General features: G+C 31.1%; 2 protein-coding genes across 3 annotated transcripts in view; one reads left to right on the top strand and one right to left on the bottom strand.

Annotated features, from left to right (window-relative positions):
• Positions 1-442: 442 nt before the first annotated feature.
• Positions 443-9,107, top strand: LOC127715105 (uncharacterized). Its single transcript, XM_052221149.1, has 3 exons — positions 443-613; positions 3,289-3,346; positions 7,482-9,107. The coding sequence occupies exons 1-3, from the start codon at positions 449-451 to the stop codon at positions 8,303-8,305; spliced, it is 1,047 nt and encodes a 348-aa protein (XP_052077109.1). The 5' UTR covers positions 443-448; the 3' UTR covers positions 8,306-9,107.
• Positions 9,108-20,895: 11,788 nt separating this feature from the next.
• Positions 20,896-24,719, bottom strand: part of LOC127715096 (protein phosphatase methylesterase 1-like) — a 162,064-nt gene continuing 158,240 nt past the window's right edge. The window contains exon 16 of one of the 2 annotated variants that reach the window (XM_052221139.1): positions 20,896-20,957. In XM_052221139.1, the coding sequence (XP_052077099.1) occupies positions 20,939-20,957 (19 nt within the window). In that variant the 3' untranslated portion in view covers positions 20,896-20,938. The remainder of the gene's footprint in view (positions 20,958-24,719) is intronic. The other variant, XM_052221138.1, reaches the window with a different exon arrangement.

Raw genomic sequence — 24,719 nt, forward strand, 5'->3', positions numbered from 1 at the left:
ACTGTGTAAAAAATACTTCATATGCCTTCTTGAACTTCATCAACAGTTAGAAGAGGTATAAATTCTATATAGATGTCAAATATTTTAACATTTCCATTCTACTGGTACATTTAAAGATTTATTCATTTTTAGAAGTATGTACAGGGTGTTCTCTTACCTGTTGAAAAAGTTTTAAAAAAAACCCCAAAAAACTGATTTAAAGCCGTGTTTTAAATTCAACCTTTAAAAACAAAATGCATTTTATTAACCTTTGCATTCAAAACAATTACCCATATCAAGTATTGACTAATTTAGCTGACCTCCATAGAGCGCCAATTTCAAGAGAAAAAACTATAAAGCTTTTTCTGATATTATATGTTGTCATTTAGAGAAGATTTACTAAGATGTCAACATTACAAGAAAAGTGTTATAATTGTAACATTCTTTTTTTATAAAGATAATATCAACCATGCAAAATTTGCATTCATCTTTCCAAGCTGTCAGTTCTTCCATAATTGGACTGAACAGTTCTGTCCAGACAACTGTCCAAGGAATGGATACAACAGTTCAAGGAATGGGAAATTCCATCCAAGGAATAGAAACATCAGTCCAGCAAACAAATGAACTTCTTCAGGTAAATCATAATAATCTAATAAATGAAATGGTCGTCAAATTGTGACGGTATTTGTTCGAATTCTTTGACCTGTTGAAGTCAGTAATGTGTTGATATTACCTGCAATGTCTGACTTAAAATCACAAATGCCAGCATTGTCTTAATCTAGCATAGAATTGTTCAAACCATTGCTAATTTGCTATAGGCTATTTTGAACTTGTATTAGGAGCAGTGAAGATTTTTCTCCATATTGATCTTCTCACTGTGACTTTCAGATGAATAACAGTAATAAACACACTGTTCTTTTATGGGTTTTTAAAATGTGAATATTGTGTGTATTGATAATGAATTAGTACACCAAATCTCTCTTCTTTCATTTAATCAATGTAATCAGTCATATGACATTTAAAAAAATAAATACTGGTACTTAATTCACAAATTTACAGTGAAAGAATGTTCACTGTATTTACTAAGACAATCAAAATGAAGATGCATTATCATTGGTGTACAAACTTGGATGTCTTTAATGTTGGATAACATATGAAAATATAAGAATCTATTATTATCATGATTATATAGTTTGCTTCATCGAAAATTGGCTTGATACACCTACTTGGAACATATTTCTAACGGTAGGCTGAAGATGTTCCGCTACATGCATTATTGCACAAAATTTTGTATCAGAGAACTGAAATGGACATATAACATAATATTTACAGTAAGCCTACAATAGGGCTAAACACTATGTCATGTGGTGCTGTCCCCCACTTTTATTTCGTATAAAAAAACAATTACCATTTCAAAGCACATGGTGCAATCAAGATAAGATAATAATAGATAAATCTGTTGAAATTTAGTACTAATAATCATTTTGTCATCATTTTTCTATTAAGATATATTATGTTTATTATAAATACTGTAAGATGTATGTGCAGATTTGTTAACTGTGATACACAAGCAACCCACAGAGCAAATATTAAAACAAAAACCGTTTCCTTTTTGAAAAAAAGACATGGTTCCAGGTAGAAAATCTTTAAACTAAATGGGTTAATATCTGCATTATATATGAAAACAAAAGGCTGTCAGAGTGATAGCAAACCGGATTTTCTGCAGAGGTCAAACCCTGAACAGTTGAGCAAGTATGGATACTGCATTTAAGCTTAAAACAGGTCAGAATTTGGATTGTGACTGAATATTTGACACAACATATGTTTGTGACACAAAATGAATGTGATCAAAGAACTGAAAAATTTGAAATTGAACATTTACCTATTATGGTCCAATATCCAAAGTCTAAGTACATTGTTAGAATCAGCATATCAAAGAACCCCAAGAATTCAATTTTAATGAACTCAAACAAAATTTTAATTTAGGACCCTTTGGACCTCAATGTGGACCAATTTGATAAAGGATCCCAAAATCCAAAATCTATAAATACGTAGTTAGATTCATCATTTCAAAGAACCCCATTAATTTTGGACACTGATTTGGACCAACTTGTAAACTGGGCCCAAAAATCCAATATTTAAATACAGGTTTAGATTCAGCATTTGAAAGAACCCTTTGTGTTTAATTTATTTTGAAATGAAACACAGTTTAATTTTATCCATATACTTATTAATTTTCTGTTCAAAGGGAAATAACTCAAACTTAATAAATGATGTACAAATAGTTCTCTAAAATTAGATATGATTTAACCACTAAAAATAGTTCTATAAAATTAGATATGATGTTATATCTATTTTCTTATTATAATCAATAAAATTAGATATGATTTAACCATCAAAACAGTGTTAGAATCAGCATATCAAAGAACCCCAAGAATTCAATTTTTGATGAAATTAACCAAAATTTTAATTTTGGACCCTTTGGTCCTCAATGTGGTATTATCTAATTATTAATAAAAATAACTACAGGTTTAGATTCAGCATTTCGAAGAACCGTATATATACATTCAATATATGTTGAAATCAAACACAGATTAATTTTGGACCACAATTTGGACCAACTTGAAAACTGGGCCCAAAATCAGAAATCTAAATATATGTTTATTAATAGACAATATAAGCTTTGTTTTATAAGGAATTCACTTCATCAAAAAAACATATAAATATAGAATTCATAAAATTAGTTTGTACAGAATAACAAACAAACCTACCATAAAATTCTTCAAACAATTTACCAAAGAATAGAAAAAAAATCCAAAATGTCATTTATCATTAATATAATGTCTTTTAAAAATCTATAAAACTTATCTGTAAGCGTAATCAAACTTTATATATTTAATTAACCATTTCTGCTCAAAGGGAAATAACTCAATCACATAATAAGTACCACTTTTGGCTACTAGAAAGGGCTATAACTCAAAAATGAGAAAAGCTAAAATCGTGAAAATTGAACATGACCTTCATTTAGTCACAGGAAACAACAGATCTAAAATTGAAAAAAAATTCGTCAAATCGTTTTCATGTTAATGAACAGAAACTGTTTGGCAGCCGCCCGCCCATCCGCCTGCCGTACATCCCCAAATCAATAAAAGTTAATAAAAGGAGTTCATATTGAAAGCTTATTAATAAATAAGTTTAATATAAAGGAAATTTAACATTAACAATAAATCAAGGAGTTAGATCTCCATTTTTTTTCTTTGGTTCACTTTTCATTAATTTACATACAAATAACAGTTCTTTTATTTTTAGGAACTCCTACAGAAAGGTTTGACATGTGAATGTGGCAGACAAATCATCAATCCTCTCTGTAAGTTTGTAAATATTTGATAAGTTTTTAATAAGTTGAATTTCTACAAATTTAATCATGGGTATGAACACAGAATAGTTTTTTGAAATCTCCTTCTACAGACCACCGCCCTGACTCACTATGTGGTGAAAAAGTTTGCATACAAGATTTAGTTCACCATTTTCTACAAAAGAAAATGTCTGTACCAAGTCAGGAATATGACAGTTGTTATCCAATCGTTTGATGTATTTTAGCTTCTGATTTTGCAATTTGCTTAGGGACTTTCCGTTTAGAATTTTTCTCGGAGTTCGGTAATTTTGTTATTTTACTTTTTCCCATTGAAATGATCTTTTATGACAGTTTGAAAGCTAATAAATACTTATTACTAAACTAAATTGAAAAAAACGTTTTGTTCACGTAGGAATGCACAAAAAATTGACAAAAAATTTAATATACGACAACGTATTTATTTTTAAATTTTAAAGATGGCCTAGTGCTGTTTACATTATCTTATGCACACATTAAATTTGTCTTTTGACCGAAATATAATTTAACATTAAAATGCTTTAAAAGGTATCACTCCAAGGGATGAACAACTGCAAATTTGAACTTTTAATTTAAAATATTCAAGGTACTAAAACCTCACAGTTTTAGCAAAACATTTTATTGACTTTATAAATAAATGTTTATTTCTGGTTTATTTCCCCCAAAACAAACAGGTTGCTTAGAATAACACTTATCTACTGTTAATTTAATGACAATGATTAGAAATGCTAGCGTTAAGCATGTTAAACTCTAACATATACTGATATATCTAAGTAAATATACTGCAAGTGAACTTAAAATATGAAACCTTGATGTAATACTTTGAAAAAATTGTGGATGGTTCTTTGTGAGATAAACAAAAGTTCTGATATTTCAACAATCATATAGATAAAAGGAACTAATTACAAACATTACATTGACTGACAATGTCTAGTATTTGTGTCAAAGTACAACAAGAGCGCACACGTTGAAATGTCTGTCCTTCTTTATTGACCATTGATTTTATGTTAATAGTCCTAAATATAAAATTTTACTACAAGTCACATAAAATTAACATGATCCAAGAAAATGAGGCCAAGGTCAGATAAATCAAGCCAAAAATACATGTACACTTTACATTCACTCCATACACTAAATACACTTGACCTATTGCTTATAGTATACAAGAAACAGACCAAACCATAAAAACTTAAGGCAGACATACATATTAACAATCATTCTATGGATCACATATAGTTGACATTTTGCATATAGTATTTAAGAAACAAACCTAAACAGGAAAACTTAACATTGACCAATGCATACATGTGATTCTTCAGGCGTAAGTCAAAATATCCCGATTTTTAATCTCTGTTCTGTCCCTCCCGTTAAGAATTTAAATCTTCAACTTTTTCTAAAATTTAATCCGGACAATTTTTTCATTGTCATTTTTTGTTCTACAATCGATGTCATTCCCTTCTTATCAATATCAATTTGTGTCATTAATCACGGTGATTATTACCAGCCAATTCAGTGGACAACTCACTGTCTTCAATTGACAGTTTGGGTGTCATACAAACCGTTAAATAACGTCTATTACTTGACTTGGATAATACATAATCTGTGTATTTTCAAACGTGTTGGAAATTAATTTTGGAGTTACTCCCCCTGTTTTAGCGTATGAAAAATGCGTGCTCCTAAAATGTTATTTATCATTTAAAAATGGAATAAAATACAAATTGAATACAAAGTTAAATAAGAATGTTACCTTAAGGGTCAAAACTTTCTTTGAACAAAAAAAAAAAAAGAAGTATATAACAAATTATTTTTGATAATCACTTTCATTATTGCACTGATACATTATGATTAGAAATAGGTAGTCTCTGAAGCTACAAATATCAGAAGAATTTCTTCAATTTCATGGTTATTTATAAAGATAAAAAAAATGGTTATTCAGACTCTATCAAACAAATTTATATGAGTTCAATTAAAATTCACGAATAATGCATCGGGATCTTACTACAGTCAAAACTACATAGTACAGCAGGATCACATTGTTCACTGAAGACACTAGAATGTTTTTATTAAATAATTTTATTTGTTTTTGTTCAAAAGAATCAGGTTAAAAGCTATGGATTAATTTTAATTTTAATTTGACAAATGTAAAAGTTTTGCATTAAAATTTTATCTTGCTAAGAAAATAATAGTACATTAATCGTAACACGAACAATGAAAAAGTCGATAAAAATGTTGATAAAAAATCTCACATTTTGAGGCCCAAACTCCAGTTGAAAATTTTTAAATCTCCAGTTATGTCAAGTCAAATCTGTCAGATGTATGCAATCAAACATGAAAATGAGGTCAAGGTAATATGATACCTGCCAGACAGACATCTACATCTTACAATCATTCTATACACCAAATATAGTTGACCTATTGCTGTGATTTAAGAAAAATAGACCAAAACACAAAAACTTAACATTGAGAAATGAACCATGAAATTGAAGTCAAGGTCAAATAAACCTGCCAGACTGAAATGTACATCGCAACATATTTCCATACACCAAATATAGTTGACCTATTGCATACAGTTTAAGAAACACATACCAAAACACAAAAAACTAAACATTAACCACTGAACCATGAACATAAGGTCAAGGTCAGACAACTCCTGCCAGTTGGACATGTACACCTCACAATCATTCCATATACCAAATTTAGTAGATTTATTGATTATAGTATCTGAGATATGGACTTTACCACAAAAACTAAACCTTGTTCAGTGGTCCATGAAATGAGGTCGAGGTCAAAGTCAAACTGTCATAAAATCATGCGGACCTTGCAATGTACACACAAACCAAACATAGTTATAAGAGATAATAAGAGAGAAATTAACTTTACAACAAAATTTTTTTTCAAGTAGTCTCTGAACCATGAAAATGAGATCAAGGAAAATGGATATTAAACAGACAGAAACTTCATAACAAGGCATCTGTTTACAAAGTATGAAGCATACAACTCTTCTACCTTCTGAAATATTAAGCTTCTAAGTAGTTAGTAAACGCCAGCACCAGATCACCATCCCTATGTTTCGCTTTTTGCGACAGAAGTCACACAATCGACAAATAAAGAGCTGCGCTATGGGTGCATGATACGCCCATCGCTTTTTCAAAGAATAAAGTTCTATAACGCCTCAATGTCATATCATAATTTTATGGAAAAAAAAACTAAAGGGGCGTAATTTTAATAAATATGAACCAGTCACTAAAGTTTCAAGAAAACTGCTCGAAGCACTTTTGAGTTATTGTCCGAAAACTGGGAAATCCCCCTTTTCTAATGAATAAAACCCCATAACTCGGAAACGTAAAATCTAAAATTTATAAACATCAAAAGGGAGCTCACGTCAATAGATATAAACAATTCACCTAAGTTTCGTGAAAACTGCTCAAAGCATTTTTGAAATATTGTCTGAAAACTGGCAAATCCCACCTTTTTAATGAATAAAACTCAATAATTCATAATTACGTAAAATCTAGAATTTATTAAAATCGAAAGGGAGCTCACATCAATAGATATAAACAATTGACCAAAGTTTCATGAAAACTGCTCAAAGTATTTTTGAGTTATTGTCCGAAAACTGGAAAATCCCCTTTTTAATGAAATAAAACCCCATAACTTGGAAACATAAATTCTAAAATTTATAGAAATCGAAAGGAAGCTCATGTCAATAGATATAAACAATTCACCAAAGTTTCATACCAATTGGTTACAGCGTTTTTGAGATAATGTCCGACATGTTGACGATGGACGGACGGACAACGGTACACCATAATATGTCCCGTAAACGGGCGTATAAAAATGGAATAAAATATTCTAAAGCTCATATATAAAAAAAAATAAGTGTGTGTATGTCTGTGTTGTAAACCAGTTGTTCCCATAATCTTGATTGAACACAAATACACATGAATACACACTGGTCAAAATGTTAAAAGATTAAACTTAGTTTAGCAAGTTTTCTTTGAGTTCTTTTGTCATCGCATATTTAATTTTATTAGATTTTTATGAATTTTTCAGTACATATAATATACTTTCACAATTATTGTTAAGTAACAGTATTGTATCTACTATTTAGTTAATGATCAACGAAGAAAACACAGAGAGCAGTATCAACTAGGACAAAATATCTTCAACCTTCATCAACAGCTCAATTTTCAGTCACTTTTCGAGATTGACAAGATAAGATGGTTAACAGATGTAAAGATGATGGATGATGGTAGACTGGTGCTTTGTTTTCCCTACGAGTACATAATACTGATCTGTAACACAGATGGATCACAGACAAACAGTATATCTGTACAGGGAGAACCATGGTTTGTAACAGCAGTCATCAACTCTACAGTAGCTGTTCTAGTAAAGAGCATTATACAATGTATAGAGATATACGACGTAACCGATAAACATAAACTTAAATCCATATCATTACCTATAATGTTGTGTGCTTGTGGCATAACAATGATAAACAACAAGTTAGTAGTAGGTGGTTTAGGTAGACTACTGATTGTTGATCATCAGACAGGAGAGACAATACAGACAATAGAAACAGGCTGCAAACCAGACAGGTTACATACTTCTGGTGACAGAATATTCTTCACAGATGGCTCCATATGGAACAAAAAAAGGCCACTTAACTGGTACAATTATATTGATAACAAAATATATACCAAGAAATTATCATCATATCCAACCTCTATAACCTCTCTACAAGATGGTAGTTTGTATGTGCGCTGTGATGATGGTTTAATACATCATGTATCAAATGATCTCAAACATATGAAAAAAGTCAAACCAAACATAAAGGTGCTAAAGGGCGATTCTATTGTCAGCTACAACACAACACAAAATAAGATGGTTACACTTGATGGAAATATTCTGAGCATCTTTCAGGAAAAAAAGTAAAACCGACGTCACATCATAATATACCTATTATTGTGAGACATGAATTTCTTTTATATGCTCACATATTTTGTACAATATATTCTGTAAAGCAATATAAACAGTTATTAAGATAAATGAAAATACCACTCGATTGATTTCTTTTGTACGAAGTGCTGGTAAACAGTAGAATCTAGGGATGAGTAAGCAATGACAATGAAATCTAGATACACATGCGGGTATATATTCTACAAAGGTAAAATCTATGGTTGAATAAGTAAAGGCAATTAAATCTAGACACTCTTACCTATTCTAAATTGAATGTTACATGCTCAATAGGAAGGAACAAGTGATAGTACTGTACTGAAGTTATCCAAATAAATTACAGTTTATAGAAAACATTCGTCTTACCTTTTGAGCTTTGACTGATTCTACATTTCCTATTTGTCCTGCTTTTACACTAAAAAAAAAAAAACATGATATAAGATGATTTTTTTAATGTTTTGTTACTGTTTCGATAGTTAGCATAGACAATAAATGTAAATCCTCTTTTGGCAATTTAAAAAAAAATTCTATCCGTATAAGTTTCATTCCAATGAAGCAAGGGAAACTGAACTAATCAATTGGAAACATTTGCTTCAGACACATGGACGGATGGATAAAGATTAGTAAATGTTCAGAAAAGGTTTCAGGAAGCACATTAATGTCTTTTAGTATGAAATATTAAATAGCTATAAATATATGACATTTTTTTGTAATGCAGTAAGTAGGGTTTGGGTCTAAAATAAATTTCTAAAAATTGATTGTGAACAATTTTACAGTACAAGCTTTGTACAAAAAAATTGTATCAGTACCTGTAGTTTCCAAATAGGATGAAAATATTTGATTATCTATATACATTTGGAAAAAAATGCCAGTAAGCAATCACTTTAAGAAATTTTCGAAATAAACAATCAAAATTTGTTCATGTCCGTTTGATGTTATACTGTGCAACTGTCAATGATCATTTAGTTTTCAATTTTACCCATAAGATCCGTTGTAAGATCATGGTCCATATGTCAGTGGTCATCGTATTAGTATCATTATGTAATGTGTTTTTATTTGTAATGTAATATTTGCCTTGTGAGCATAGTTGTGCCTATTCATAATTCTGAATTATATGTTTAATGATTCAGAACATATATTTAGTTGAGTACGTCCTGTATCAATTACATAGAAGTCATAACATTAATAAAAAAACAAAACATAATTGGAAAAATCACTTAAAATATTAAAAACATTTCAAAGACTGAAAAAAAAAATAATCAAAATGCATGACAGAATTTTTATTTATCTATATTATTTATTTATATATGTATATAAAATGTTAGATTGTAGTATCATTGTACCGAAAAAGTATCATAACAAAAATACCGACCTCCAGAGAAAACTCAAAACGGAAAGTCCATAAACAAATTGCAAAATCAAAAGCACAAACACATCAAACGAATGGAAAACAACTGTCATATTCCTTACATTGTACAGGCATTTCCTTAAGTAGAACATGACGGATTAAGGAAGCATAATACAAAGATTTTTTTCACCCCCAATCAGACAACTTTAAATTGATGTTGTTTCATTCTTCCAGCTTTGAAATTTATACGTGAGGGATCAAAAAAAGGAAAGATTGATTTTTCAAATGGTGATAATTTCGTTATTACATAATTTTTACATAATTGATTATTATGTAATTAGTTGCTAGTTTGTGATGACCACATTTGAATGAAACTAGCTTCGTTGTTATTCATTGCATTCCAAAATGTTTGATAGATTCTTCAGCAACACAGTTTGACCTACAAACCGTGTCTCAGATTTTTCCTATTGTATTTCATTCTCTCATAAACCTTCAATCAAGTTTGCAACCTTAATTCATAAAAAATCACTACATTTAATTTGGTATATTCTATTGATGTTGTTTGAAATCTGAGACAGAGTTTTGAATATAACTGGTCAAGGAACAATATGTGTTAAAATCAGGTATATAGTGGCACCCATCTAGGAGCTAATTTCATTTAAAACTACATTTTCATGACAAAAATGTATGTGTCACAATTGAATAAATAAGGATGTTCCTATCTAAACCTCATTAACTTCAATATAATTCACACATGTGCCATTGGGATACTTCAGGATTGGCCTTTAATCATTAATCATTTATGGCCAGTAAGATAGCATTTCATTTCAGAAATTCTTAATATATAAAGAAAATGCACACTCTATGCATCAAAAATCAGATCTGGCGGGAGACGTTAAATCATTATTGACCTTGCTGTAAGTCGGTTGCTACTGATATGGCCAAAACTCCGTCCACTAGGATAAACATTAACTATGAATGATCTCAGAAGTTTAAATGCACATTGCATTTCCTTTTTTCATTATTTTATTTATTTAGTACATAAAACAATATTTTTTGTTTTTAACGTTTTTCACAAAAAGTAAGTTATGCTTGAGTACATAAAATGATAAGTTGGTCAGTCTAGGGGGATTTCTAGAATTATAATTGTATACAATGACAATATGGTGTTTCACACAAGGTAGAATTTCTTATTTTTGTTGTTAGAAAATAAAATACTTGATGTGTGTGTTTTTTTTTTTTTTTTAAATTCATATTTAAACATGCCCCATAAAAAATCTGATATATCCATCAGCATTAACATCAGCAACATTAATTGTTGTACAATTATATCTATTTTATATCTGTACATTTATATTTTGATTCCCTCTATAGCTCCAAATATGTTTTTGGCTTTCTCTCCGGGCAGCTCCAATCTTGAAATTTAATATTATTTGGAATTAATTATCATCTTTCATTCAATAAATTCTCTTTTTCATAACTGTTATTCTTATAGCTGGTCAGTGGTCATAAAGCTATCAAATAATTCTATTGATTAACCACAAAGTACTGTCCACATGTTCTTATCTTTATCAGTCAGACACGTGCATTTGTTTATAAAACGAATGATCATCAAAACTCATTAACAGTGCAAGCTATGGAAATATATTTTTCTTCTGTAGTTTTTGAATATTAAGAAGTAGGGGGAAAAAAGCTGAAAGACATTTTAATACATTTAGTTGCTTTTGTAATGTGCTACCTTAAACCTGGTTTTATAGCACTAAACCTCTCACTTGTATGACAGTCGCATAATATTCTATAAAATTGACAACAATGTGTGAGCAAAACAAACTAACATAATAGGTAAAAATGTCAAAAATTGGGGTACAGCAGTCAATATGATGCATGCTACAGTTTTTAAAATTATATAATCATATCAATTATATTCCTCTTTACACTCAATCTTTTAAACAAATGCTTATAATATGGTTCCAAAATTCAGTGGAAATTAATCAATGCAAAAATGAATAAGATCAAAGTTAACATTATTAAAAGCAAAGAAAATTTGAAACAGACAATTATAGCTTTTAAAATATAAATAATTTGTACTGAATGTGTACGTTTATATTAGTGTACTCTTAAATATTGTTTATACAATCCAATAAATGTTGTCAAAATATGCAGTACAAAATAAAGATTTTTCAATAAGTACTTCTTGTAGTTTGGTGTTTTCAATACTATTTGTTTTTCATTTGAAAATTGCTGACAGTTTATCATTGTCTGATATTTATACTTTTGCTGTAATTTTTACTGACAAGAGAGTAAATAAAAATATTTAGATTGAACTTTTTAAAATGCAATTAGTATTAGCCAACATAAGTTACTTAGTGTTAATAGTCTAACTATTTTGTCACCCGTTTTACCTTTTTGCAACAATATATAGCTTTGAACTTTTTTTAAAGCGTATTTTAAAGCTTATTCTCAGATTTATTATTGATTACACTTCAGCAATTATAAAGTAAACCAGACCTTAGTAGACTTCTCCATACCTTCAACTACATCAATCACAATCAGACCAATTAAGGATCGAATCAGGTGTCTGAAGGCTTTGTTGGCTGCTATAGAACTGTCAAAAGAAAATTAAAACTGTCTTAAGACCAATATTTTTCTGTGCAGTAGTTACTTTTCGATTACTTTAATGCATTGGAGAAAAGTAATGGTCCCTCTTCAGAAGTGTGCAAAATTAGCTGAAAGATACTAGTATGCTATGTAATACATAGACACTTTAATGAATTGTATCTCAATGTAACAGAAATTCCTATGTTGTCCAATAGAATATTTGATAGAAAAGAAAATTACACAAATGCTCATTAGACAATACTTCTTGTAAAATTGAGATATAATATTTTAAAGTAACCAATTTTCATTGCTGTTCTTTATCTCAAACAGTTGGACAAAGGTATTCAGCAATGATGACAAGGATAACTGCTATAAACGTATACATGTACTAAATGCATGACAATTTCCTTAAAAAACAAATTTTGTGAAAACAATGTACAAAAGTCAGATAAAACATACCATGAGGAGTGTAAAACAAATTCACATTTTAATTCATTGCATTTTCAAGGCTTGCACAGCAGTGAAAATAATAGATTATGTAATGGCAGTTATATTACAAACCTGTGTCCCTACCATTATTAAAGGTGGTGGTTTCATATCATATGAAGCATTCACTATATTTTCAACATCACTGATATAACTCGAAATAACATGGTTAACTCTGCATGTGTAATTGGCATTAACTACAAAATACATCAGTTTGAGGTCTTGAAATATTGTTGGGCCAGTATATCTATTTTTAAATTTTTACCAGACGAAATGTATTCGTAGTTTGTTGCTAATCAATCTTAATGGGACTTTTGTTTACCTTGAGTCCTGTCTTAATATTCATTTTCAAGTGGCATTCTTTCATCTCGCATTCTTGTCTGTTGATAAATGCATACATGTATATATGAATTTACCTTATGTTATAGCTAATGCATATATTAAGGGTTTTCTTGTCACTCAACACCACTAAGGTGTTTTAAACGACAAGAAAACATTTACAATATGCATTATACGACTACCTATAAGATTGATTGTTTCACTCCTTAGCTTCATGACAGTTGTTATTCAAAGATTAAGAACGAGGAAAAAAATAATAATACTGATATTCAAACCTTTCATGATTAAAATAGCAAAATCTATGAACTGTTCAATTTGGTGACTATGTTGAACGAATCTATCCAATCGAACTAGAGATAAAGGATACTAAAGATACAGTTAAGTATGCCTCATATCTTGACTTACATCTAGAAATTGACAATGAGGGTAGGTTGAAAACAAAACTTTACGACAAAAGAGACGATTTCAGCTTCCCAATTGTGAACTTTCCTTTTCTATGTAGCAACATTCCAGCAGCGCCTGCATACGGAGTATATATCTCCCAATTGATACGATATTCCCGGGCTTGTGTTTCCTATCATGATTTCCTGGCTAGAGGATTGCTGCTCACAAGGAAGCTATTAAGCCAAGAGTTCCAAATGGTGAAGTTGAAATCATCCCTTCGTAAATTTTACGCCATCACGAGTTGGTTGACCGTTATGGAATAACCGTTTCACAGATGATATCGGATATGTTCCTTATGTCGTTACTACAATACCCTTCCCTTTTCACGAATGTGACTTACCGAATTAGACTATTTACCGGATTTGTAATAACATAAGCAACACGACGGGTGCCACATGTGGAGCAGGATCTGCTTACCGCTCCGGAGCACCTGAGATCACCCCCGAGTTTTTCGTGGGGTTCGTGTTGCTTAGTCTTTAGTTTTCTATGTTGTGTCATCTGTACTATTATTTGTCTGCTTGTCGTTTTATTTTTGGCTATGGCGTTGTCAGTTTGTTTTCGATCTATGAGTTTGACTGTCCCTCTGGAATCTTTCGTCCCTCTCTCTTCAATAATTGACTTATAGAGAGCTTTGGATATACTGTGCCATTTACTTCAAATCCGTTACCTAAGTCAATACGGGATCATCAAATGCATTATAATTTTCTAAAAGGAAGGCAAGTCAGTAAATTTAAAAGGAGAAAATCCTTTATTTATTGATGTCGAATCAGTTGTAAAACAGTGTTCTTCTAGGTCTAGCTCTTTACCTCTTCTTCATCAATATTCCGAAGAAAACCAGCTGGGCAACTCTTCTGGCCAACCTTTTATCATTTTCGTATGAGTTGGAGTTCCATCAGACACTTGTAAAAATCACGAAGATTAAAGAAGCAAGATTATTTATTTTCACTTACGGGTATGTTGATGTTTTTATTTCCATTAACAATCTAAATTTTGATTGAGTTCCATTGATATATCCTCCTGAACTAGTGACTTAAAAACCACAGATACAGCTTACTTCGCCTCTTTTAGAGACATTTACCTCGAATTTGACAACAACAGTCGCCTCAGTACCAGATTCTATGACAAACGAGATGATGTCAATTTTGAAAATAAGTATACATTTTTCAACTTATACGTTATTCAAAAGTTTGCAGCTGCTACTCAGACAATGTAAAACATAACCAGAGTCTGAGCTAAAAATTAATGAGCAAATATTTTGTAAAATAATCTCTCGTCCTTTTCCCTTAAAAAGTTCATCGGAAAGAACCAAGATCTAATATATAAATATTCAGCGTCTACTTCACAAATAATAAAATATGGTGTTGAGTTATAAATTATAGGTGCTGAAGTTGTGTATTTTTTATTTACTTTACAGTTTTCCCTTCATTTATCTTCTTACTATTATGTCTATTTTGGTCGTATGACTTTAGACGTGACTGGGTGTTTATGCATCTCACTATTGTGTTTTTGACTTAGGTGTTCTAGGTTCAAGTAGGTCCTGAGGTGCGATTCGAACGCAAGAGTTTTTTGGTATTGTTCAATATTGTTTCCGTTTACCTACCCTTCAATTTATATGTTACTTAATTTGTACTTCATGGAGAAAGTGAATATGTACTTTCAACTACCAAATTTTTTACAAGCTTCTTTTTCAATATCCTATCAACTTCAAAAACTTTGTTGTCATCATTGTCAAATTTACTATCAACTGAACTTTTGTATAGGCGTCTTTGTTAAATTCTATTGTATGTTTGAATTTTTTAGTTGTTTGTATTGTATATCTGTAAAAGAGAGGCGAAAGATACCAGAAGGACATTCAAACTCATAAGTCGAAAATAAACTGACAACGCCATGGCTAAAAAAAAAATACAAACATACAAACAATAATACACAAAACACAACATAGAAAACTAAAGACTGAGCAACACGAACCACATCAAAAACTAGGGGTGATCTCAGGTGCTCCAGAAGGGTAGGAAGATCCTACTCCACATGTGGCATCCGTCGTGTTACTCATGTTAGTACAAACCCGGTTATTAGTTCGGTAGGTCACATTCGGGAAAAGAGGACGGGATTGTAGTTACGACATAAGGAACATATCCTCTATCATCTGTGAAAAGGATATTCCATAATAGTAAAATCCCAAAGGGTGACTGGGGAATAGAAATATGGTCATCAAAGGTCTTCTTTCGATAGGCAGTAAAACCCCAAATTTGGGCGTCCGTTTGGCTGTGCGGGATGTATCAAGTACGCAGCCACGTCCGGTCAGAATGGGGACGCTAAAATCGATGCCTCGTGTAGAGAGTGCCACTCTCTCTGCACGTTAAGAACCCTTGCAACAACTCTTTGAGGGGTCCGTAGGTGGCCTGTTGCAAGGCCAAATTTCTGTCCCTATCCAATATACCCTCATTTTCCAGTGACAATCGAATTTCACCGACCTAAATCCCGGACGGCCTCTATAACAAGACCAACCTACTGTATTTATTGTTAATTGTTCTCGTCCTGAACATGCATGAAATATTTGTCACTGGAATTTAAGCAACCAACAATCAATCAATCAAAACGGTCAACCAACTCGTGATGGTGTCCGTCAAACTTACGAAGGGATGATTTCAACTTCACCACTTGGAATCTTGGTTTAAAAGCTTCCTTGTGAGCAACAACCCTCTATCCAGGAAATCATGATAGGAAATACAAGCCCTGGAATATCAACTGGGAGATATATACTCTGCATGTAGGCGCTGCTGGAATGTTAATACATAGAAATCGAAAGTTCACAATTAGGAAGCTGAAATCATCTCTTTTGTCGTAAAGTTTTGTTTTCAACCGACCCTTAATTTCTAGATGTAAGTCAAGATATGAGGCATACTTAACTGTATCTGTTGTATCCTTTATCTGAAGGTCGATGAGATAGATGCGTTCAACATAAAAATTTTGAATTATTTAATGAGAGAACATCATCTATATAGCGGAAAGTAAAGTTAAAGGATACTGCTAACTTATTTTTTTTCTTCATAAGAAGTTCCTGTATGAAGTCAGCCTTATATGAATAAAAGAACAAGTCAGCAAGAATAGGGGCACAGTTTGTTCCCATGGGAATGCCGATTGTTTGTTGAAAAAACAAGCATCTTGATAATGTCTTGTTATGTATGTTTACAAAGTTTTGAATGCTGGATCCCATTTATTATCACATTAACCAATTATGTCTGTTTGGGTTACTCACCCGATTTTGTTAATAAAACGGAACTATAAACAACTGTCATATAAGTGGGAGGTTTAGCTACAATAAAACCAGGTTTAACCCACAATTTCTGCGAAAATGCCTGTATGAAATCAGAAACATTCTGAGGTAACTTTTGACGTTCGGAGTTCTGTAATTTTATTATTTTACTTTTTCCTAGATCGTGACCTACTGCCTTGAGCGCATCTCAGCTAAAATTATCCTGCATCTCACACTTGCCAATCTAATTCGAAGCGATAAAACAAACTTTTATGTAAACATAGAAGAAGGTAATTAGCACGAGCTATGGTTATAATGATCTCTTAATCACTGAATAATGACATGGACAAAAAGGTAAAACATGCTACACCGAGAAACAAGTGGTCAGTATGCTGGAGTTTTTTTATTGACAACATATTTGTCGAATTTGGAGGTAGACTTTTTCCACAAATTGTCGTCACTCCTAAGAGAACGAACTGTACGTCTCTCTTTGCCTACCTCTTATTTGCAAACGAGTCGGAGTTCCTTCAGACACATATCAAAAACAAGAAGATAAAATAATCAGATGATTGTCTTTCCATGTACAATCTAAACTTTTCTGATTGGGTTCCATTAAAATATCCCTCTATATATACATGTATATAAATATAACTAGAAATTAAAGTAACAACAGACACGTCTCGCTCCGCCTCATTTTTGAACGTATGCCTCGATTTTGATATAAATGGTCATCTTATTGCCAGAATCTATGACAAGCGAGACGATTTTAATTGTGAAATTATCAATTTCCCCCAACTTAGCAGCAATATACCAACTTCACCTGCATGTGGATTATATATATTTCTCAACTCATTCGTTATTCAAGAGCTTGCAGCTGCTACTCAGTGTCTTAGCAGAAAGTTGATGAACCAGGGTTATGTTGAAGAATGTCTCGTTCTTTTTCTAAAAAAAATTACCGAAGATACCAAGGCCTTGTTGATAAATATTCTGTATCAACTTCACACATAATACATGAAGTATAGATTCCATGTAATGACGTTGTTTATCATCTTAATTACGTGTTATAGTGTTCTTTTATTTGTCTGTGTATATTATTAACATTTACTGTTTTGTCCATTTTTGGTAATATCCTTTTGTTGTGGCCCAGTATTTATACATCCCACCATTGAGTTATTGTACTATGGTCATTTTTTGCATTCTTGTCTTTCATTTTTGCTAATATGTTTTGTCTTTATGCCATTTTGAATTTCTTTGCTGACATAACTGTTCGTTTTTATAGTGATTAAGATTAAATAACACAATATACCCAAATTTTGGACATTTTTCCATATTATATAAAATTAAGAATGGAAATGGGGAATGTGTCAAAGAGATAACAACCCGACCAAAGAGCAGAAAACAGCCGAAGGCCACCAATGGGTCTTCAGCATAGCGAGAAAATCCCGCACCTGGAGGCGGACTTTAGATGGCCCCTAAACAAAAATGTGTACTAGTTACGTGAAAATGGACGTCATACTAAACTCCAAAACATATAAATGAACTAAAATTAAAAAAAACATACAAGACTAACTGTTTTTGTTGTTCACACATTGTTGTCAATATAATATAGTTTTTATGCAACTGTCAGACAAGTCAGAGGTTTAGCTAGCTACAAAACCAGGTTTAATCCAGCATTATCTACATGAAGTAGTCAGGAATATAGCAGTTGTTCTCCGTTCATTTGATGTGTATGAGTTTTAGGTAGTGAGATTGAATCTTTGATATAAACTAAAGCAACAAGATTGGTAAATGTTTGTTTCTGGGATCTCGTTACACACTAGACTCATGTGTAAAGGATTCTTATCTATTTGAAAAACAGAAAATGACGTATTAGTTGAAACCAGCTGTTAGAAGCATCAGAAAAGGTTAGCAAAAAGGGCATCATTTCTGCATTACTATACATTTTGTCTTAATATATATATGTATATTTTACCATTTCATTTATAGTAATTGGTGTTGGTGATGTTAGCATTCTCTGTACATTCTTTTAATTGTCTAGAATAGGACTGGAATATAGTTTGAGACATGAGAAAGAGACTTGTAAGTTCACAGCATCAAAATCCAATTCAGTACATGTATGGACAGTAACAACATATATATTTTACAACAGCTAGCCCTGAATGTTAATTGTCCTAATGTACTGTGAAACTTGTGAAAATTAGGTAATCTCTTATTTAAATCGACCCGTCTGTCCTTTTACTGATAATTAGAGCTCTAGTTATTATTTAAAAAACCAATGGACTCATCCTACAACCTTACTCTATTAAGATAATCACTCTCAGCATTACTAAAAAAGGTGTCAATCTCATATATCAGCAAAGGCTTGTATGATTAAAAACAACTTGTGTTATATTTCATAATTTACTTTAGAATTTATTGTTTACCAAATATATGTAACAAAAGCCAATACTATGCAGTTAAATGACAAAACATCATTCTCTGCTCAGTGCCCTGTTTCATATAGTGAATCTATGAAATCTTTCAGCACAAAAAAATAAAAAAAAAACACTTTAAAATAAGACAAAATAATGTAACTGATAATTTAACAAAAAATCACATCTTTATCTAAGCTGTGTCAAAAATCAGTTGCAATCCTGACTTGACATATCTTTTATCCACATTCAAATAATAAATTGTCAAATACAGCTAAGTCAAAAACATCATAAAAAGTTAACGAAAAGTTAGATGTTCTACAAAGAAGCACAACCCAATAAAGAAATCCAAAAATGATCATGCAGGCTGCTTTACAAAGACTATAATATAAAACTACAACATAGAGTATATTACCACAGACAGTAGTATGGCTTCTTATCAAATATTCCTAACATGATGATAATATGAGATAGTAGAATGTTTTCATAACATTTTTTTTTGGTGTATAAATCATTTGAAGAATTTTTTTGATATGCTTAATTTTTGGTAACTATACAAAATCCATACACAACTAAGCCAATATTACTACACAAAAATTTTGCTTTTCAGGTTGAGACTGCATACCCAAAAGGAATAAACATTTACATTGCTAAAAAATCTTCGTTTTGGATTTCATCAAAGATGCTGAACAGAGGATTTAGTTAGATCAATACTAGCAACTTTTGGTTATTTACTTTTCATACACATACAATAGTTTCTCGATTTATCCCTCATGTACGAAAAATTTGTTCACCAAAAGTTATTGACGTTTTACTGATTATTTTTACTTTGCATTATTCTGCAATACAGTCCAAAACTAGATTTCTTTCGCAGTTTATTTATATTCCATTTCTGATATTACCAATAGGGATTTTATGTCTCAATTTTCCTAAACCTGTGAATCCCCAAATTATATTTTGATAATATGAGTGATAAAAGAAAAGAGAAATATATCAAAGGGAGATTCGTACTCATAAATGGAAAATAAATCGACAATGGATAATTTATCCCTTGAAGAATTCAAAGAATATTGAAAAAAAAATTTAAATAATGACCAAAATGAAATCCTCTGTAGACAAACTGGCTGACTTATCCACCATGAATACTGTAGATGCAGAAATTATTGCGTGCATTTATTATTGCGATTTGTGAAGAATGGACAACAATGCGAGATTAATTATTGCCGTTTCAGAAAAATATGCATTCATTTATATGCATCAAATAAGTTATTATTATTGCGATACTCATCTAATCGCATTATTCGCATTATCAAAACCCTCGAAATAATTTGTGAATTTACAGTACTACATTTGAAAACAAATATTTTCTTTCATTGGAACAAAATGGAGTTTGTCTTGATGTATGACAATTCTGTTTACACTTCTGATAATTTCTGATCTATAATTTACTAATTGTGAGTATTTTCAAAGAACTTTAAAAATGATGTTCTAATATGTGTAGCACTATGAAAAATAAAAAAAATGTTCACATTCATAATATTTTTTTCAAAATATTTGCAAAATATGCTTACAAACAGACATACTTCAAATATGTTCAAATGTTCTTTCTAAATGACATTTCGTGCAAGTAAAGGCACATTTTTGCTGTAACAATCATGTATCAAAAATCAACTAATTTGCCTGATTACTGCCTGTCTACATTTGAAATTCATAAAGCTGTCATCCAGTATTCAACAGTCTGGAAATGCTCTGAAAAGAAAATTACAATCTAATCACACAAAAATACCAGTAAACATGTCATATTTTAAAAGTCCCAGCTCTATATGTATTAATCACTAATATTATCATTTCAATACAGAATAGAATAAGCAATACAAAGAATGCTGTAGCAATATTTATGGAACTAACTTTTTGATCTGATTAAGTAGCGAAATGCTTAATTACTCAGAAATTGAACGCGTTGTGGGATTATACACGTCCGGGGGACATGACGTCATCAATTTATGACGTTCTTGGTTTTGGACAACTTATAGTGTGTAGTCAAAGCAATATCTAACCTTCATTTAGAATATACAACTTCTTTCAAAAACATTTAAAACAACTTATAAATTAGATTAAAGTCTATACATCTCTTCAATACAGTATTAGTGGTTATCTACAGGTAACATGAAGTGTATATTCAGAGCGAGAAGGAAACCTTTCATATAGGACCAAATTAATGGTCAGACTTGCGATGTGTTTGGTTCAAATGACATAACAAAATACAATATTAATGTCCCGATTACATGTAAATTTTATCATTTTTAAAATAGCAAGTTTCAAAAAGTGACGGTAACTGGTCATCATACCCATAAAATTTCCTGAAAAAATAGGCATACTAGTATCCTCATTTTAGTTGTTTATAAGAGGAATTAAAGTATGAGTCTATAGTGCAAGATCTAACTTTTGGTCACCCTTTATCTGTTAACAGAATTTTTTCGGAAGATTTCCAGATGAAAATTATTTTTAGAAAAACTGTGCATTTCTGAAGGTAACTGGTCCGTGACCGATTCCAGAATCATAATGATTGAGTAAAGTGTTGTGATGCAAGTAGACGCCTTCGGCATAATTACTCATATATGATTCTTTGATTGATAAACCCGTCATGACTGATGAAAGCCATCAACAATCAATGAAATGTAAACCAAAAATTATTGTTGGTATGTTTACAAAGTGAGGATAACTTTGATTCCTTGCATGAATAACCCAATATATTGAATGTATGAAAACTGAAATATATTCTTTGGCATGATATAACTGAGTTCATGAAAACCAGACATAATAAATAGCACAATAATTTAGGTATATTTCTAGTCCAAGACCTTTCTGATGTCGGACCCATGTATGTTCTTGAGAGGCCTCTCAGATAAGTGTAGTTCTGATATACACTACCAAGAATTTACCCACGTTTTTTTGGTACATTTCTACCCTCGTACATATCAGTACTGTTCAGTGAGACTAAAAATTTGTAATGTTATACTTTCTATTATTTCAGTACTGTTCATTATTATACAATAACTGTACCGTAACTAATTCTATAAATTCAGTACTGTTTTTTTTCAGTACTGTTTCAGTACTGACTTCGTCAGTAATGTTTCAGTACTGATTTTGTCAGTACTAGTTCAGTACTGAATTCGTCAGTAATGTTTCAGTACTGATTTTGTCAGTAATGTTTCAGTACTTATTTTGTCAGTACTGTAATTGTACCGATTTATTAGTACTATTATTGTTCTGATTTTTCTCATTTACATTTTTAGTAAATACTTACTTTTAGGTGCGCACCATATCCATATATCAAAAATAGTTATTTCTTTAGGTTTGGTTTGGTGTAGTTCATCTTTTTAATTTGAATGCATATTGTTTCAAAAATATTGGGAACTGAAAACTTATAAACTAGGTAAGTATAGTTTGGTATATTGTGACATGTTGATGACTCTTTTTTATTTTTTTTTTATATTTTTTATCTTGTGTAGACATCGCTGATTCAGTGTTGACCTCTATCATTAGAGAAATTTTGACAAATGTGCATCTGAGTACAATTGGTATCCAAAAATAGGTTGGATAAATCTGTGACAATATTATTATTATCCTTGTTTAGCTGGTTACATATTAAAACTTATCGTTTTTCTCTTTGACTATATCACTCTGCTGAGCATGACTTTTTAGCGACGTGAAAATGACTGAGGAAAAGTATCAAGCTTACTTTCGTCTATCGAAAAACTATTGAAGTGAAGGAAAAAACAACAAAAATGAAGCAAGATAAGCAGTTTATCGGATTTTCTCAAGGGAATTGTTTACCCTTTAGAAGCACACGAATTCATTCCCGGTTTTTAGTCGAGTTCGTGTTGTTTTTTTTAATATATTTTAACTGTTGTTGTAAATGCACTTTGGTTTTATGAGTCTTTGTTTACTCCTTGATTTTGATTGCGACTGTCCTGTGTATAAAAAAAAAATACGCAATCGACACCAGAGAGATTCACATTGTGGTTCGAGGCTGATATTTTACAATATCAATGTGTATAAAACCGGACAATTTATACATATATCTAACAAGATAAGAATCTTCAATACTGTTCTTTTTTGGTATTTTTCCAATGCTTAAAACATGTTGACATTAATGATTCCATATGTTAATATGTTAGGCAATGTATTGTAATTAACATAAAACAATGTCTCATCTCCTTTTTTTTTTTTTATATCATAACTGGAATTTCTTTTATTTATCATTACAATTGTTTTAATATAATAATCTTTATTGTCAAATAAACATATGAAGTTTGTGACAAAAATGTCAATCATTTTCATGCCGATAATTTGTAAAGTTGCAAATGATTTTTCTTTCATATTTTCCTTTCAGAGTAAGAATACTTGAAATACTGGAAGGATTATTATGAGAAAATTGAGATAATGCCTTTACCAGGTTAAGAATATGACGGTTGTTTTCTATTCGTTCTGCTATTTGATGTGCGTTAGCGTTTGGTTTTGCCAGCTGTTTATTAAATTTCCGCGCTTTTTAAAATTTTTACAGAGTTCAGTATTGTTGTAATCTACTTTTAGAAACATAATTTGTAATCTTGATTTTTGGCAGCAGCAGACTCTATTCCATATGGATGTACCAGTGACCTTTAAGTTTGTTTTTTTTTATATAAAAGCTGGAAAACATGACGTATTCTTGCTATGTAGCAAGTTTTTGGTGAATTTGAAAACAATTTTTCATAAAATATTGCCTGCAAGCACCACTACATTTTTGTTTATATAACGGGGGAATAAGATTTGCACATTTGAAATTATTTAAAGAATATTTCTGTTGATATATGTATATTAAGTACAAAATATAGTTAAATTTAGCAGAAACTTAGGATACAGTTGTACTATATAACCCCTTGATTATTTTATGACCCTTGTAATTAAGGTTCATAAATAAAACAATTAAAGAAACACTTAATTTTGCTTGTATCATGTTTTATTGCTCTCCCCCCTTTTGCTATCTTTTCTTTGTAATGCTTCATAGAATGTCAGTTTCCTGGCTGGTGTCTTTTCCTCAATTCAGTCTCACATATGATGTGTCTTGCTACATGTACAATGTAGATTGGTAATTCCGGAGGACACCTTAGTTCTAATATGGTAATTTTGGTACTTGTACGAAACTCGGAATTACATGGTTTAGGATTAAATATTGTCTTTTTCTGATGAATGCCATATTGAAATACATCCTTCTGTATATAGGTCTTTAATTTTCACATCGAACAGCGGCTGTCTTCTATGCTGTTAATCATACTGAGAAAAGAAAATGAAATGACTTTATGAAAGCTATTATAAACTTTCTTATGTTGCCTTATTTCTGTGTTGTGTATAAAGAAAAAGAATGCACAACTTAACATGAAAGGGAATGGTCATCAAAATGTACATATTACTTTATATACTACCAGAAGTCCAGTAAAGACTTCTGATATACTACATGTATATATATAT

The sequence above is a fragment of the Mytilus californianus genome, unplaced genomic scaffold (assembly GCF_021869535.1).
Source record: "Mytilus californianus isolate M0D057914Y unplaced genomic scaffold, xbMytCali1.0.p SCAF_9, whole genome shotgun sequence".
Classification (NCBI taxonomy): Eukaryota; Metazoa; Mollusca; class Bivalvia; order Mytilida; family Mytilidae; genus Mytilus; species Mytilus californianus.